The following is a 15,459-nucleotide window of genomic DNA, read 5'->3' on the forward strand; positions in this document are numbered from 1 at the left end:
AGTCAGCACACATTCGAGGCCACCTGCTTATTTCCAGACACTCTAAGCTGAGGATGCGAAGATTAAGAAGACTTAGTCCCTGCCTTGAACAATTCCCTCTGGGGGTGAGACAGACACGTCAGTGTACCATATTCAATATTAAATGCTGATACAGAAGTATAAAACCTGATCAGGGACTAACCTACGAGCTGTTTTATGCAATCATCAAAAATATGAGTTGAGCCACCAGGCCGGCATGGTGCAGTGGTTGAGCGTCCACCTATGAACCAGGAGGTCAGGGTTCGATTCCCAGTCAGGGCACAGGCCCGGGTTGTGGGCCCCATCCCCAGTGTGGGGTGTGCAGGAGGCAGCTGATCCATGATTCTCTCTCATCATTGATGTTTCTCTCTCTCTCTCCCACTCCCTTCCTCTCTGAAATCAATAAGAATATCTTCTATACTAATAAAAGGGTAATATGCTAATTAGGCCAGACATCTTCCAGACGTCCTTCCGGACAAAGCCACGGTGGTGGGGGCCGAGGCAGAGGCAGTTAGGGGCGATCAGGCCAGCAGGGGAGAGCAGTTAGGGGGATCAAGCCAGTAGGGGAGAGGGATTTCAGGCCACACCCCCCACCCCAGCACCAGGCCAGGGCACCTCAGGCCATGCCCCTGGCCCAGCAGAGCTTGATGGGGGACCTCAAGATGCACTTCCCATCCTGGTGCTGGGCTAGGGGACCTCAGGCTGCTCCCCCCCACCCCAGCGGCAGGCCGGGGGATCTCAGACTGCACCTCCCACACCAGCACCCGGCCAGGGGACCTGAGACTGCGCCCCCCTGCCTGGCGGGGCTTGATGGGGGACCTCAAGGTGCACCCCCAGTGGTGGGTCGGGGGAACTCAGGCCACATCCCCTGCCCAGCGGGGCTTGACGGGGGACCTGAGGCTGCGCCCCCCTCCCCCCACCCAGTGGGGCTTGACAGGGAATCTCAGGCCATATCCCCAACCTGGTGGGGCTTGACGGGGGACCTTAGGCACTCCCCCTGCCCCATTCTGGGCTGGGGGACCTTAGGCCACGCCCCCATCCTGGCGCCGGGCCAGGGGACCTGAGGCTATGGCCCCTGCCCAGCAGGGCTTGACAAGGGTGGGACTGGCCACGTCTGGATCTAGCCGAATGCGGGGAGGGGCGGTCAGGTCTGGGTCTCATGTGATTTTGAGGTGCATGTGGGTGAGCAGGGACTTGACTCTGGGTCCCGTGGTGTGCCCCAGACTCTGACAGGAGGAAGGTTTTCATATACATTTTACTAATTTTCTTTCATCTCTGACACTTCTATTATAGAGAAAGGGCAAATAGCAATATTAAATTATTTCCTTTAATTAATTCCCTTTTAATGTGCACGAATTTCATGCACTGGGCCACTAGTCTATATATAAAAGCCTAAGTGACTGTCCGACCGTCCAACTGGTAGCTATGATGCGCACTGACCACCAGGGGGCAGACGCTCAACACAGGAGCTGCCGAGCTGCGGTGAGTTGGCAGCTGTGGTTCTCAGGTGATGCACCCGAACCAGAGAGGGGGGAGCCCAATTCTGGGGTGGGTCACCCGAGCACCACCTTCTCGCAATCCGGGATCCCTCAGAGGATGTCGGAGAGCCAGTATCGGCCTGATCCCCGCAGGCCAGGTGGAGGGACCCCACCAGTGCATGGATCCGTGCACCAGGCCTCTAGTATTTTTAAAGAAATATGTGTGTTGAGCCTATACAGTGTGCTAGTCACTCCTCAGACACTGGGGGTGCAACAGTGAACCAAACAGCCTCGTGGAACTTACATTCTGGTACAGGAAGGCAGGTGGTGACTAGACATGTAATTAAAAGGAACAGAATGTCAGTTTGTAGTGGATGGTCTGGAGAAAAATAGAGCAGGGAAGCGGGTAGTGAATGTGACGAATGGGAGCTGAAATTTTAAACATGGTGGTCAGAGAAGCCCTACCACAAAGGTGACCTTTCTGTGAACTCCTGCAGCTGATGCGGGGCTGGCTGTGGGGATGCCATGGCAGGCAGAGGGGGCAGCAGGGGGAGATGCCCCCGTGGATGGGCAGAGAGAACAGGAAGAGCAGGAGCAGGGGGAGAGGACCACACATGCCTGGTAGGGCACTGCAAGGACACTGTTCTGCTGAGTGAATTGGGTTCGCCACAAAAGACCAGCATGCCCATTGCTTTATGGATCACATCAATCAACACATTCCAGCAATTATTGTGTCAGAGGACGTTACTACAATTATCGTGTAATGGGCCGTTATTCAAACAGATTGTTTCATCTAGCTAGATAAAGCTTAAGGAGTTCTCACTATTTGCCAGTCTCTAGAACTCAAAAGGTTTTCATCCAGGGATACGAGGATATGCATAATTATGTTTATAGAATAAACGGCACAAGTTAGAGGCAATTTTGGTATTCAGGTTTTCATAGAAAACTAGTGGCCCAGTGCGTGAAATTTGTGCACATTAAAAGGGAATTAATTAGAGGAAATATTTTAATATTGCTATTTGCCCTTTATAATAGACTAGAGGCCTGGTGCACGAAATTCGTGCATGGGGGGGTGTGTCCCTCAGCCCAGCCTGCACCATCTCCAATCTGGGACTCCTTGAGGGATGTCCGACTGCCCATTTAGGCCCGATCCCTGTAGGATCCCTGTAGGATTGGGCCTAAACAGGCAGTCGGACATCCCTCTCACAATCCAGAACTGCTGGCCCCCAACTGCTCACCTGCCTGCCTTCCTGATTGCCCCTAACCACTCCCCTGCCAGCCTGATTGATGCCTAACTGCTCCCCTGCCAGCCTGTTTGCCCTAACTACCCTCCCCTGCAGGCCTGGTCCCCCCCCCCCCAACTGCTCTCCCCTGCAGGCCTGGGTCCCCCCCAACTTCCCTCCCCTGCAGGCTTGATCGCCCCCAACTGCCAGGAGGAAGGGGGAGGGGGGTTAGATGCCCTGGCGCTAGGGCTCGAGGGCAAGACAACCATTTGCATATTAGCTAGGATAGTTCCTAGAAAATTTACAGAGCACCTAACATGTGCCAGGCACCCGGTGGGACTAACGAGGGTCTCCATGCAGGTATGCACGTGCAGATGGAAGATGGATAGAAAATTACTCGTGCTTGTGCATTTGTTCCCAAGGCAGTGACGTTTTTAAGTAACTGTCACTGTTTTATAACGAGCTCGTCCGCATCTGTGACCCACCCGGAACCCGTGGTTTCCCAGGGGGTGCCCGAAACCGAGCACAGGGCCACTGGTGTGCTCTCCCGCACATCCGTCCCTGTGGTACCGTTTAATTTATAAATTAGGCACAGGAAGAGATGCACGGCAACAATAATACAACAGAACAACTGTAAGCGTACCCTGTAATGACAGTCCTGTGCGGGCCTCCGTCTCTGTGTCTGTCCGTCCGTCTGTCCCTCTGCCAACACCGCCCTGCGCGGCACTCACTCTGCGGCGAGCAGAGGCCCTTGGCAGCCCCTGGGGTGTCCGAGCTGCCAGCCGGCTACTCTCGCACTTTGGGGCGACTGTGAAGCACAACCCGGGTGGCCTGCACCCCGACACACGCCACAGCCGCTCCGACACAAGATGGTGACTGAGGGACTCGTGGGGGAGCGTCCAACTCGCGGCCTCGAGCAGGCCTCGCGAGAGTTCCCCCCACTGCTCCCAGAGGCGCACGCGCCACTGCAAACTCGGGAACTGTTCACTTCCGGAATTTTCCATGGAGTATTTTCAGACATTGGTGGAATGCAGGTACCTGAAACCTCAAAAAGCAGAAGGATGGGGAAGCAGGAACGTATGTTCGACTGCATGTTGTCCATATTTCCCCTGTTAGGATCGGCAGCCTCGCTGCTGCAGTCCCCGTGAAGTCGAGTTGTAGCAATTCAATGCATGTATTGATCCGTCACCTATGGCATGGCATTGGTGTTGCTGCTTTTTTATTATTGCATGAGCGGCTTTGGAACGAACCCCGGTTTTAGGTAAATTCTGCATGCGAGCCGAATGGTCTCTGAAGAGAAAACGCTCAGAAACGCAGGCGTTGGGCCGAGGACCTTGGCGCACAGTGAGCGCTGGCTCCGCCCTGCTGGGCCGCTCTCCTTCTCCACTTGCACCAAGTCTCTGCTCGTATTAAATCTCAGGGGTTTGTTATGTTCCTTTTCCTTCATCACTCCTTAAACACTTATTTTTGCCAGTCCGAGGGGTGAACAGTCCTCCCTCATCATCATTGAATTGGCATTTCTGGGATCATAACTTCGGTTGACACCATTTCACTTGGTCAGCCACCGCTTGTGTTGTCATGGGTGTGTGAACTGCCTGCTCGTGCCCCTTGCATGCATGTTCCTACAAAGCGCTTCCCCTCAGGCTTTCTATGCCCTCTGCCAGGAGTACAGGGTATAGACAGCCTTGGGCAAACTACGGCCCACGGGCCGGATCCGGTTGTTCTATCCGGTTCTCTTGCTCTCCCCTCCGCTCCTTTACTTTGAATTTATATTAGTTCACACAAACACTCCATCCATGCTTTTGTTCCGGCCCTCCGGTCCAGTTTAAGAACCCATTGTGGCCCTCAAGTCAAAAAGTTTGCCCACCCCTGGGGAATACTTCCCCATGAATGGCTAGGCAGCTCCTGTTCCTAGGTCCCGGGTTAGGCAGGGGGACGCAGGGAGGAGACCCACGCAAAACCACCTCTGATCTCACAGTCCAGGGCAGTGGTCGGCAAACTCCTTAGTCCACAGAGCCAAATATCAACAGCACAACGATTGAAATTTCTTTGGAGAGCCACATGTTTTAAACTTAAACTTCTTTGAACGCCACTTCTTCAAAATAGACTCGCCCAGGCTGTGGTATTTTGTGGAAGAGCCACACTTAAGGGGCCAAAGAGCCGCATGTGGCTCGCGAGCCGCAGTGTGTCGACCATGGGTCCGGGGGATACCTGACCGTGAAAACGAACTATAGAACAGCGGCGTGTCCCCCCGCTCATTACTCCGGGGGCTGAAAACGGACCGTGACGGTTTTACGTCGAAAACAGCAAAAATAGCCACCGACCGAGTGACAGAAACCCGTCTGGGATGTAGGTTTTTCTTCCCAGACGCTCACGAAAAACATGGAGCTCTGCTTCGTCAGTGTAAAACGTGCTCAATGACCTTGGCGTTGGTTGATGGTAGGAAATGCTTTATTTTGGTTTCCCAGTGACAAGGATGACGACCACCCAGGCCAGGCTGTGGAGGAAATGACCGAGGCCAAACCCATAATGGATGGGGCTCGGTCCATTTTTCACACATTCACCAACGTGACTACACGGATGGGCAGTCATCCATGTACCTTGCGGTCAGAGGAATACTTCCAACTTCATATGGGATCGTGTCGCTCCTCTGCCTCCAAAAACCCTCCACGGCTTCCCACTTCCTAGAGCAGGGGTGGGCAAACTTTTTGACTCGAGGGCCACCATGGGTTCTTAAACTGGACCGGAGGGCCGGAACAAAAGCATGGATGGAGTGTTTGTGTGAACTCATATAAATTCAAAGTAAAGGAGCGGAGGGGAGAGCAAGAGAACCGGATAGAACAGCCGGATCCGGCCCGAGGGCCGTCGTTTGCCCAAGGCTGTCCTAGAGGGTAAAATTCAAATTCCTAAACTAAGACTCAGACTGTGTACGCATGCGTAGCCCCATAGCCCCACTCCGGGTCCTTTCCCGCGGCCTGAGCTCTGCAGGCGCCTTCCTTCCCCTCTCTCAGGGCACCTGTGGCCCCAGGGCCTTTGCACAGGTGACTCCTTGCCTGGAATGCTCTTAATTGTCTTCTTTTATTGAATTCATTGGGTTGACATTGGTCAATAAAGTGATGTAGGTTTCAGGGGTACAATTCTATACTACATCACGTGTAAATTGTACTGTGTGTTCACCGCCCCAAGTCAAGTCTCCTTCCATCACCATTTATCTCCCCTTTACCCTCTTCGACTTCCCCCCTTTCCCTCTGGAAATCCCTTAATAAACAGACAGTCATTCACCTTTTTAAGTATCTCCTTCTCCCCCACCCCCTCCAACCCTTTCTTATCTCCTATTGCCCTTCGGATCTCAGCAGCCTGTTGGTCATTTCTTCATTTCTCAGATATCCCAGGTCCCTCGCTGTAACAGTCCTGCATTGTCCCTTAATATTGTCACTCAACAGGAAATGGGACATTTCTGTGTGATAACTTCATGAGTGATCATCTCCCTAGCTCAGATAAGTCTGTAAGCCTCCTACTCACACACTGCGTTTCACCCCCAATCATGCGTGTCGATCATACTCATCGGAGTATGGGTCAGGCAAGGCGGCAGTGGGTCTTCCAGAAGAGGAGCACTGGAGAACACACCTTTAACTTTTAACTCACAGTACAGGGCACTGTGCAATTTATAAAACACTATCCCGTGCCTTTGCCATTGGCTTCTCACAATAAGCCCATTAGTGATGCCACTTGCTCAAAATCATTCTGTGGCTATCAGTGTTTTGAGAGAGTGGCTTAGGTTTTGTGATGACAGGGGCGATGCTTTTATTATACACTGAGGCATCACTGAGGCCTAGCTGACAGTGGTCAGCAAACTGCGGCTCGCGAGCCACATGCGGCTCCGGCTCTTTGGCCACTTGAGTGTGGCTCTTCCACAAAATACCACGGCCTGGGCGAGTCCATTTTGAAGAAGTGGCGTTAGAAGAAGTTTAAGTTTAAAAAATGTGGCTCTCCAAAGAAATGTCAATTGTACTGTGGATATTTGGCTCTGTTGACTAATGAGTTTGCCGACCACTGGGGCCCTAGCACAATGCCTGAAACAGCACTCAATAAATAATTGTTGAATAAATTTCTGGTGGGGATTTGTAGTTTCTCTGTGTTATTTGTACTTGTTACGGCATTACATAATTTATAGACATATATGCAGCACCCACATATGTGCCCGTGGGGGTGTGCTTATATAGGACACACGGTATATGTAGAGTAAATTATATCAAGTTCATCCATACATAATGACTTTTTTGAGTAGGAATGCTAGAAATATTTGGACCCAACTGATTTTTAGTTTTTATTATCTTGATCTGTTTGGATAGGAGTAAAGCTGGCCTCAGGAAATCATTTGAAAACATAGGTCATATGATCAATCCAGACTTATGACATTTTGGGATAAAATCACCTTCCAAAGAATGTCTGGAAAAAAAAATGCTTAATGCTAGACTATGGGGCGGGGCAATAAAAAACATATGGAAATCTGAATTTTTCTTGTTTCTAAATTTGTGGTTCTGAATAATTTTTCAGAAATGAAGGGTGAATCCCAAGCCTTCCTTCTGTCTATGGCGAGAATCAGAGTGAATAATAATCACCTGTGTAATGTAGACTCTTCGGCAGGGATGCACGTAGGTGATTTGTATGAGATGCATCTATTAGATGAGCTGTCTCTCCAGGGCCTACAAAACAATGAATACGGAACACCTGATATGTGACTGAGCTTCCAGATGGAGGGACAGCTTGAAAAATGCCAGCATAATTGACAACTTTTAGGAAGTGTGGGGGGAATGCATTTGCAGTGAGCTTTAAACAGCTTGGACCATTTACAGGTGCAACTGTGTTTAATGTGGAATTTCAGTGGATGTCACATATTATTAGATCCAGTCACTGATCACAGAGGATAGGTGTGGCATGTGAGCAATGTGAATAGATGCCTTAATTAAGTATCTCCGAACAGGAGACATCTGTTTGGTGAGGTGGGGGGCGGGGATGGTAGGACAGCATTTGAATTTTATATTGGATTATTGAGTATCACTGAAGAAGCTCTTACTTTTGTAAAGGCTGCGGCTGCATATGCTGGGCTTATCCTCTATGAGTTTAGAACAGCGGTCGGCAAACTCATTAGTCAACAGAGCCAAATATCAACAGTACAACGATTGAAATTTCTTTGGAGAGCCACATTTTTTAAACTTAAACTTCTTCTAACGCCACTTCTTCAAAATAGACTCGCCCAGGCCGTGGTATTTTGTGGAAGAGCCACACTCAAGGGGCCAACGAGCCGCATGTGGCTCGTGAGCCGCAGTTTGCCGACCACGGGTTTAGAAGAAGAGGAATCACAGAAGCCATATATGGGTATGCAATGTCTGACGCTTGGAGACCTTGGACACCTGCACCCATAAAACGACTGAAGTATGGATTGCTAACGTAAGATCTGTGTTAGAAAAAGGGCACGAGTCATCTCTGGAGGTCATGAAATTGACATGGAAGCTTTCTGGTTCAACTGGAGAAGGAATCATACATGTGTTATATATGTTATATATATGCATTATATATGTGCATATACGTATAGTGTATATCCTTTTACTCTTGGTAGACAGATAAATCTCCAAGAGGATACAGATGTCTTTGGAGGCAAGGTATGGTTAACTAGGAAGTCATTGGTAGGGTTAGTGATTTACTTGGTTTACCTGGTAAAGAGCAACTGAAGTTTCTAAACTGAATTGCGCGGTGCCTAGAGGGGCTTGAGGATCTACTGTGTTCATACAACCACCAAGTATTCTTGGTCTCGCAAGTTTCAGTCCGGGACGAGGAACTTAATAGCCAGTAGACAGCCAGGCCAGACATGGGCCCTTGCTTCCTGGAGCTCACATTCTAAACGGGAGCCAGGTTTAAACAAGTCTCCCTCAGATAAACATGCCGATACAATCTGACAGGGCTGAATTACAAATGGACAGGGGCAGGTGAGTCGCATTTTGTGGGTGGTGGGATGGGGCAGGGAAGGCTTCTCTGAGAATTCAAGGGTGAGTAATGTGAAGAGTCCTCCAGGGGGGCCCAGCAAGGTAAGTGCTTGGAGGGTGGGAAGACAGATTACCTTGTGTTTGGAATATAACCAGTCAGGGCTGCAGTGGCCAGGCCCTTGATGAGCCTGGGAGGGAGGGGGGCCAGGCTATTCACAGCTCCCGTGGCATTGGTCTAAGTGGGCGGGAAAAGAGAAGTCTGGAGAGCAGCTATCCTCATATACGGGTGAATCTTTTCTGGATTGAGACCATCTCCAAGTGAAACCGCTTCCCTACCCCAAGCAAGCTCTAGGACCACACTTAAGGAGCAACTCTTCAAAAGAGCTTAACGTTATAGAAGAATTCTTTTCGAAAAGAGTCACCGGAATGGATTGTTCTGCAAAACTACAGCCTAGACTTGGTAGCACCTGCAGCCCTTACCACTACCTGCCCTTCTGGCCACGGAATTGCCGCTCCCAGGGCTCCCGGGCCGCCTTTGCCAAGGGAGTGTCCCCCCGACACTCACCCTGTAGTTCAGATATGCACTCACCCTTCTCCAGGGTCCAGGGCCCTGCCCGCCTCTCTGCGGGATGGAGGGAGGAACCTTGACTACCTCGTCCCAGACGAGCTCCTAAAATGCAACTTGTGCACCTCGCGGGGGGCGGGGGGCGTGGGGGAGGAAAGAAAAGGAGCCAGGCTGTCACCCAGAGCGCCTGCAGCTTTTACCTTGAATCCTGTGGGTCGGTCACATCTGGTCCCCGCCCACCTAGCTCAGCCTTTAACTGCCAAGGGCAGTCCCTGAACCAGCGCTCTCTCCCGCCCTTCCTTTCGCCCGCGGAAGGAAAACAAGCGGCCGGGCTGGGGGCGGGGAGGCGGGAGGGTGGACGACGCGTCCCGGCGCGCGCAGGGTGACCCCAGCTCCCAGCGCCGAGCCGCGCACGCGAGTCTCCGGGCAGAGCGCGAAGCCCCGCCCAGGGGCGTGTCCTCTTATTTTAGCCCCGCCCCTAGGCGTGCCATCCCGCGGCCAATCTGGGGCGTGTCCTCTCGTGTTATCCCGCCTCTGGGCGTGTCTCCCTGCCCGCCCCGCCCCCGCCCGAGGGCGTCACGGCCGGCCCCGCCCCCGCGCCGCTGGCCCTGGGCTTCCTCTTTCCCCTTCGCCACACTCAGCTGCCACTCAGGAGCCCGAGGACGCGAGCGGAGGGTCTGTCTCCAGGGTCCCCGACTGCAGACGCTGCCATGGCCCCCGTGCTCAGCAAGGACGCGCCGGACATCGAGGTACGGACTGCGCGCTGGCTCCAGGGGGCGGGGGAGGGTCCCTGGAGGTCCCCGCGGGTGGGGACCGGGAAGGCCCTCGACCACCCCTGCGCCCCAGGAGGAGCGGGAGCCGCGGGAACCTGGCCTCCGCGGGAGGTCTGCGTGGTGGCCGCGGAGTCCTGTGAGTGGAGGGGGTGCCCTTGGAGCGGGACGGGGTGCGGGGAAGGTCAGGAAGCCGGTCCTGACCTGAGTGGCGTGCCTGAAGGGGCACAAGAGTTGCAGACAGGTGGGCTCTGCAGGCCAGCGGCGCCCCCTTCACAGCAGGCTCCCCGCTCCTCCTCCTCGCCCCCACCTGCATTCGGGACACCTGTCTGCTGCCCCCACCTGCAGGGTCTGCAGCCTGAGGAGTTGCCAAGGTGCGGTGCCTGCATGGAGGACAGCTGTGTGAGCGGCGGGGCAGTTCCCGCTGGCCAGAGCGTGGCTCGCAAACAGTTTAGCATTCTTTGAGAACCCGAGAAATGCCAGGAAACGCGTCTTCTCCCCTTTGCACAGTTTTTGCTTTCCTCTTGCGCTCTGTTTTCTGTAAAAATGTCATCTTTCTTTCTGAACACAAAGTCCCACCCGAAATGGCCATTTCCCGTGAGTTCTCCCGGGGCCTCTATGCATGCCGTGGGAAAGACGTGATTGTAAAGAGGGGTGTCAGGTGTACACCCTCACCCATGGCAGCATTTCTGAGCTAAGACACACTGCTGTTTAGTTTATGGTGGGTTTCTTGGAGACTTTTCTTTATGTGAGTCTGATAAGATCTGTGTTTGCACACGTGTGCGTGTGTTCTTTAGAAATGGCAAAAATGTCCTTTCGTCCCCTTTCAGTGGCTTAAGTAAAAGTTTAAAACCACCTGTTTGCAGAGTAGCAGCTTTTGCCACGTTTTGTCTCTACTGTTGATGGAAAGAACTTGTTGTTCTGTTTGGAGGGTGGCCCTAGCGTTTTCTCCGGACTCCATACATTGGTTTGAAAAATCCATTTTAGTAACAAGCGCCAGAGTACACCTTGTGGGCTTCTTCAGTTGATTTACTAGTAATTTGTCTCGTAGATAATTTACTTTTCCATATGGATCAATAGGATATATTTAACCCAGTACCTGTTTATGTGCGCAAAGGGTAAAAGAGACTGGATTTACATTCTAGTTCTTTTTGTCCTTGTTACTTTGACCTGACCAAATCCCTCTGCCCCCCCCTCCACCCTCCCCACCCCCCCAGTCAACAGGAGCAAAGTCCCTCAGTATCCAGTGCTGATTTCAGAAACAAAATGTATGCTTTTACATTTTGGTCAACATTTTCAACCAAATCAAATTGCTACCTCCCCCTCTGCTGCTCCCACAATCACAAGTCAAAAAGAATTGGAGAGGGCAGCTGGCTTTGGCTTTTGAGTTTCAGAATGGTATGTTATCTGCCTGACTGATTTCTTTCTCAGTCTCTCTCATATTTGAAATCAGTTCCTAGCCACATTACACTAAGGAAAAAGATGCCAGTGACACTTACGTGACTGGCTTAACGTCTTATATTGTTTCCACCGAGACCCTGTAAGAAGTCAGTGCCCTCACACTGGCCTCCAGCTGACTAGAAGTCTATGCAGCTGGTCTGCCTGACATCCCTTATAACCCAGAATAGTGGTTTTTCAGCATTTATGTAGTTCAGATATGCAACACACGTGAATCAGTAACCTCTCTGCTCACACACCTACCTTACTTCTCCCTCAAAGTAAAGCTGTGATGCAGGAGCTAGAGGACCATGAAAGACCCTGAAAGCAATCTTTCAAATACAGTGCAGTGAAGAAAAACACCTTAAGCCTAGAGGAACATAGTCAAGCTTAGATGTCTCCGTTGTCCTATTGACTCACCACACAAGTTCACTTTTGTGTGAAGAATCTGAATGAATGAGGAAGACTCGGTGTTCGATCCAATTCCAGTGCGTACGTTGGGTTTGCGTTCCTTGCATGGATTTATTAAGCCTGTTGTCTAGCGTTCCATCTGACTGTGACCACCGTCTTAGTCTCCAATACATGGAGACGTGAGTCATCTTGAAAAAAAAAGAATTATCGCTATGAAATGGAAAACAAGTTCCCTTGATAAATGTGAAACGAACAGAAGGTGTTGGTGACAACCTGCTATAACAGTGATTTAATTTCCCCCCAAAGCTACCTACCGACCCTCAGGTCTCATCAACGCAGTCAAGACACATGGTTGTTTCCGAGGGAAAAGTCGTTGAGGTGTAAAACGTTGCTCCAGCTAATCCCGCCGTGATCTCTGGCCTCCATCCAACATCCCATCAGGGTTGAAAGGTTGGGAGCTTGAAAAACAACCAGAAGGACGCCAAACCCCGGACTGGCGTGTCCCTGAGCAGGAAGAGAGCCCAGCAGGGGTGCATCAGAAGGTCATAGAGATGAGGCAACAGGCCAGGTACACTCGGCGGCTGTTGTCATTGCAGTCATGGGGGAAGATGCGTGAGCAGTCACATTTCTTTGCAGTCAATGTGGTTCTGATCCTGGGATCTAGAGCTAACTGCCTGGGGTTGAGGTCTCATTCCACCCCTCCTTAGCCCTGTGACTTGAGGCAAGTTTCTCAAGTTGCATCATCTGTTGAGTAAGGAAAAACGGAGGTAATTAGCCAACAAAAGTCCACACCTTGTCAGGAAAAAAGGACAGACCTGTTAGAAAAGTGTAGAAACCTACCAGGAAAATCAGTGCCCATCAAATAATTCACATGCTGAAGTTCACCAACAGTAGCTGTTCTTCTTTCGGAAAGTTAGTTGACTTTGTGGACTCACTCTGGGAATTCAGCTGAGTTGTGTCAAGGATCACTTTGAACACAGAGTCTCCTGGAAGGTTCAGGGGTCTCCAGCATGCCACTGTCCTGCCTCCATCACTTCCCCCGACGTCAGCACTGCCTCCAGGCGCTTGACGCAGTTTGAGTGGGTAATGAGTGTGCTATCAGCACCTTGGAAAGCAAGTCAGAATGGTTTTGGAAGCGTTAGCTTTTGATGGTGGTCTGGCTTCCCTCCCACTGACGTGGGTAACGGAGGAGAGACTCCGGAAGTGCAGGCGGCCCTGGCCGGTGGCCCCGTTGATTGGAGCATCGTCCCCATCCGTCAGGGTTTTCAGGTTTGATCTCCAGTCAGGGCACATAACAACAAAGAGATGTTTCCTTCTTTCTCTCTAAAATCAATAAAAATATACACAGTAAGGGAACGTGTATGCTTTTACATTTTGGTCAACATTTTCAACCAAATTAAATTGCTACCTCCGCCTCTGCTGCTCCCACAATCACAAGTCAAGGCCCAGCCCTTGAATTACGGTAATGAGTAGTGAGGGGTTGTCAGCTCATTTCAAATGTACCTGAACGAAGAGGGGTCTCAGCCCGTTGTCCACCGAATCACAGCGCATTTCCAGTCGGATAAAAGCAGTTCCGAATGGCCTATCCCGTGCATTCTAATCATTGGAGAAGGTAATCGAGAATTTCCTGTGCTTACTAAGGAAAAGAGATAAAAGGATAGGTTTGGAAATGGGACTGTTATGGGAACAACTTGGAGGAGGTCACTTCTAAGGAGCATTTTGACCAAAGGGAAGACCATGAGTTAAAGGGTAGAGATGGCAGAAGAGTGTTTCAGAATACGCTTGGTCATCGCTGACTCTGCTCCGAGGGAGGCAAGCGGGTCCCGGCTCCGAGGTGGGGATAGGATTGAACTTTGTGAGAGCCGTGGGTCTTGGTTTGCCGCCCCCTGTAAAGCGTTGATTCCATGTACAAGTAACAACAGCCTTGTCTTTTATTGGCTCGGCACCAGGAGCTCTGGAAATGCTGCTGGACTTGCGAAGGCTTTTACTTCTTTACTTTTAACTTTAAAACTTCAAACCTGTTTTGTGGGTTTCACCTGCCCTCCCTACTTTAGCTGCCCCAGGGATCACCCTTACAGTACATCTCCTTCCTAAGGAGTTCAGCTGGGCGGTAGAAATGTCTCTGATGGTGTGACCCGGAGAGTTGTTTCACTCCAGGGGCAGGTATTGGTGTTGCTTTAAGGGACTTCACATTTCTATAGTTAAGCATGGTCAGATATGTATTTCAATCCAGTTAAAAAATTCTACCACCTATATATGAATTCAGATGACTGGGTTTAGTAGTAGTTTAGTTAGAAGCCGGGAGATGAATGACTAGAGATGAATCTATCACTAGGGAGGTTTTTAGCTTGGATCTGCTTCATCTTCATCATAGCCGGTTGTGTTGACTGATGGCTTAGTTGTAAAAATGTGCTGGAATTCAGTAGCCTCCTTTCTTACATTTTAGAAGAAAAGGCCAGTTTTGGAAAGCTGAACATTTACAGTAAGGCATTACTAAAAATTCCAAGAAGATCTAGATTTAAAATCCTGAGGCAATGGCACGACCTTTAGCAATCCTGTCTTCCTTAACTGTTCGAATGCAGCATTTTTACCAAATCTGGATATAAGTTGGCAAACGATCCCAAGAACTGAAAAATAGACGTTCCAGTAAGGTAAACAGGCTGGTCTCTGGGAGAACCCTCATAATTAGCACAATCTTACATTTAAAATTAGATACCCTAAAATTAAAGACAATGAGACTGAAAAAATTTAATAACATAATAATGAAAAAGAATCAGAGAGCAGATATGGCCCAGGCATGAGTGGGCTGAAGAAGAGATTGAAAAGTAAGATTTTATTTTTCTGCCTCTCAGCCGCATGGACACAGCGACCAATACGGGCCCCAAACCTTTAGTCCTTAAAACTGTAAGGAAAGTCCTCCGGCATGTATGCTCTGTTTTAATTCAAAGACATTTAATACGGCATTCTAAGATTATACATTTATCTATAATCGGGGTTTTAATTTTCAAATGTGACTTGTTTACCTTCTGAACTGCATTTGCTCTTAATCCTGTGTGTCCAGGCAGGAGGTGTTCTTGGCCTCAGACATGGAGCGTGTGGGTGTTCACAGATATCCCGGAGCCAGTCACACGAGGAGATAACTCTTAATAGGATTATGCCTGTCCTGTGGTTTAGGGTACTTACAGCTTCTGTAATTAAAATGTTATACCAGCAGGTACGACACATCTGCACTTCCTTCACCGTATAGCTTTCCTCTTAGACCGAACAGACATCTATTGATGTTAGCAACTCGCGACTTTTGTAGAAAGTTATTTTGTATTGCACGGCATCGGGCTTTATTCCACAGGTTACAAAAAGCATTGCATCAAAACAGGCCTGGGTTCAAATCCTGACTCTATTGTTTTATTTATTTTTTTAAATCCTCACTCGAGGACGTGCTTAGAGAGAGGAAGACAGACGAAACAGAGAGAGAGAAACATCTATGTGAAAGAGAAACACCCACCGGTCGCCTTCCAGACATTCCCTGATCGAACCCGAACCCTGGGCACGTACCCTGGGCAGGAGCAGAACCAG

The 15,459-nt window shown here is 50.3% G+C and overlaps 1 protein-coding gene and 1 long non-coding RNA gene across 3 annotated transcripts in view; one reads left to right on the forward strand and one right to left on the reverse strand.

Annotated features, from left to right (window-relative positions):
- Window positions 1-2,933: 2,933 nt before the first annotated feature.
- Window positions 2,934-13,006, reverse strand: LOC308237469. Its single transcript, XR_013959431.1, has 4 exons — window positions 12,727-13,006; window positions 12,201-12,630; window positions 11,896-12,074; window positions 2,934-3,757 (listed from the first exon to the last, which is right to left on the reverse strand). It is a non-coding gene; the product is annotated as an uncharacterized lncRNA (long non-coding RNA).
- Window positions 9,879-15,459, forward strand: part of DPYD (dihydropyrimidine dehydrogenase) — a 387,253-nt gene continuing 381,672 nt past the window's right edge. For both annotated transcript variants that reach the window (XR_013959430.1, XM_080648192.1), the window contains exon 1: window positions 9,879-10,017. Coding sequence is in view for 1 of the 2 variants with exons in the window: in XM_080648192.1 (XP_080504318.1) it covers window positions 9,979-10,017 (39 nt within the window). In the remaining variant the exon portion in view is untranslated. The remainder of the gene's footprint in view (window positions 10,018-15,459) is intronic.

This window comes from Plecotus auritus (assembly GCF_963455305.1).
Source record: "Plecotus auritus genome assembly, chromosome: 12".
Classification (NCBI taxonomy): domain Eukaryota; kingdom Metazoa; phylum Chordata; class Mammalia; order Chiroptera; family Vespertilionidae; genus Plecotus; species Plecotus auritus.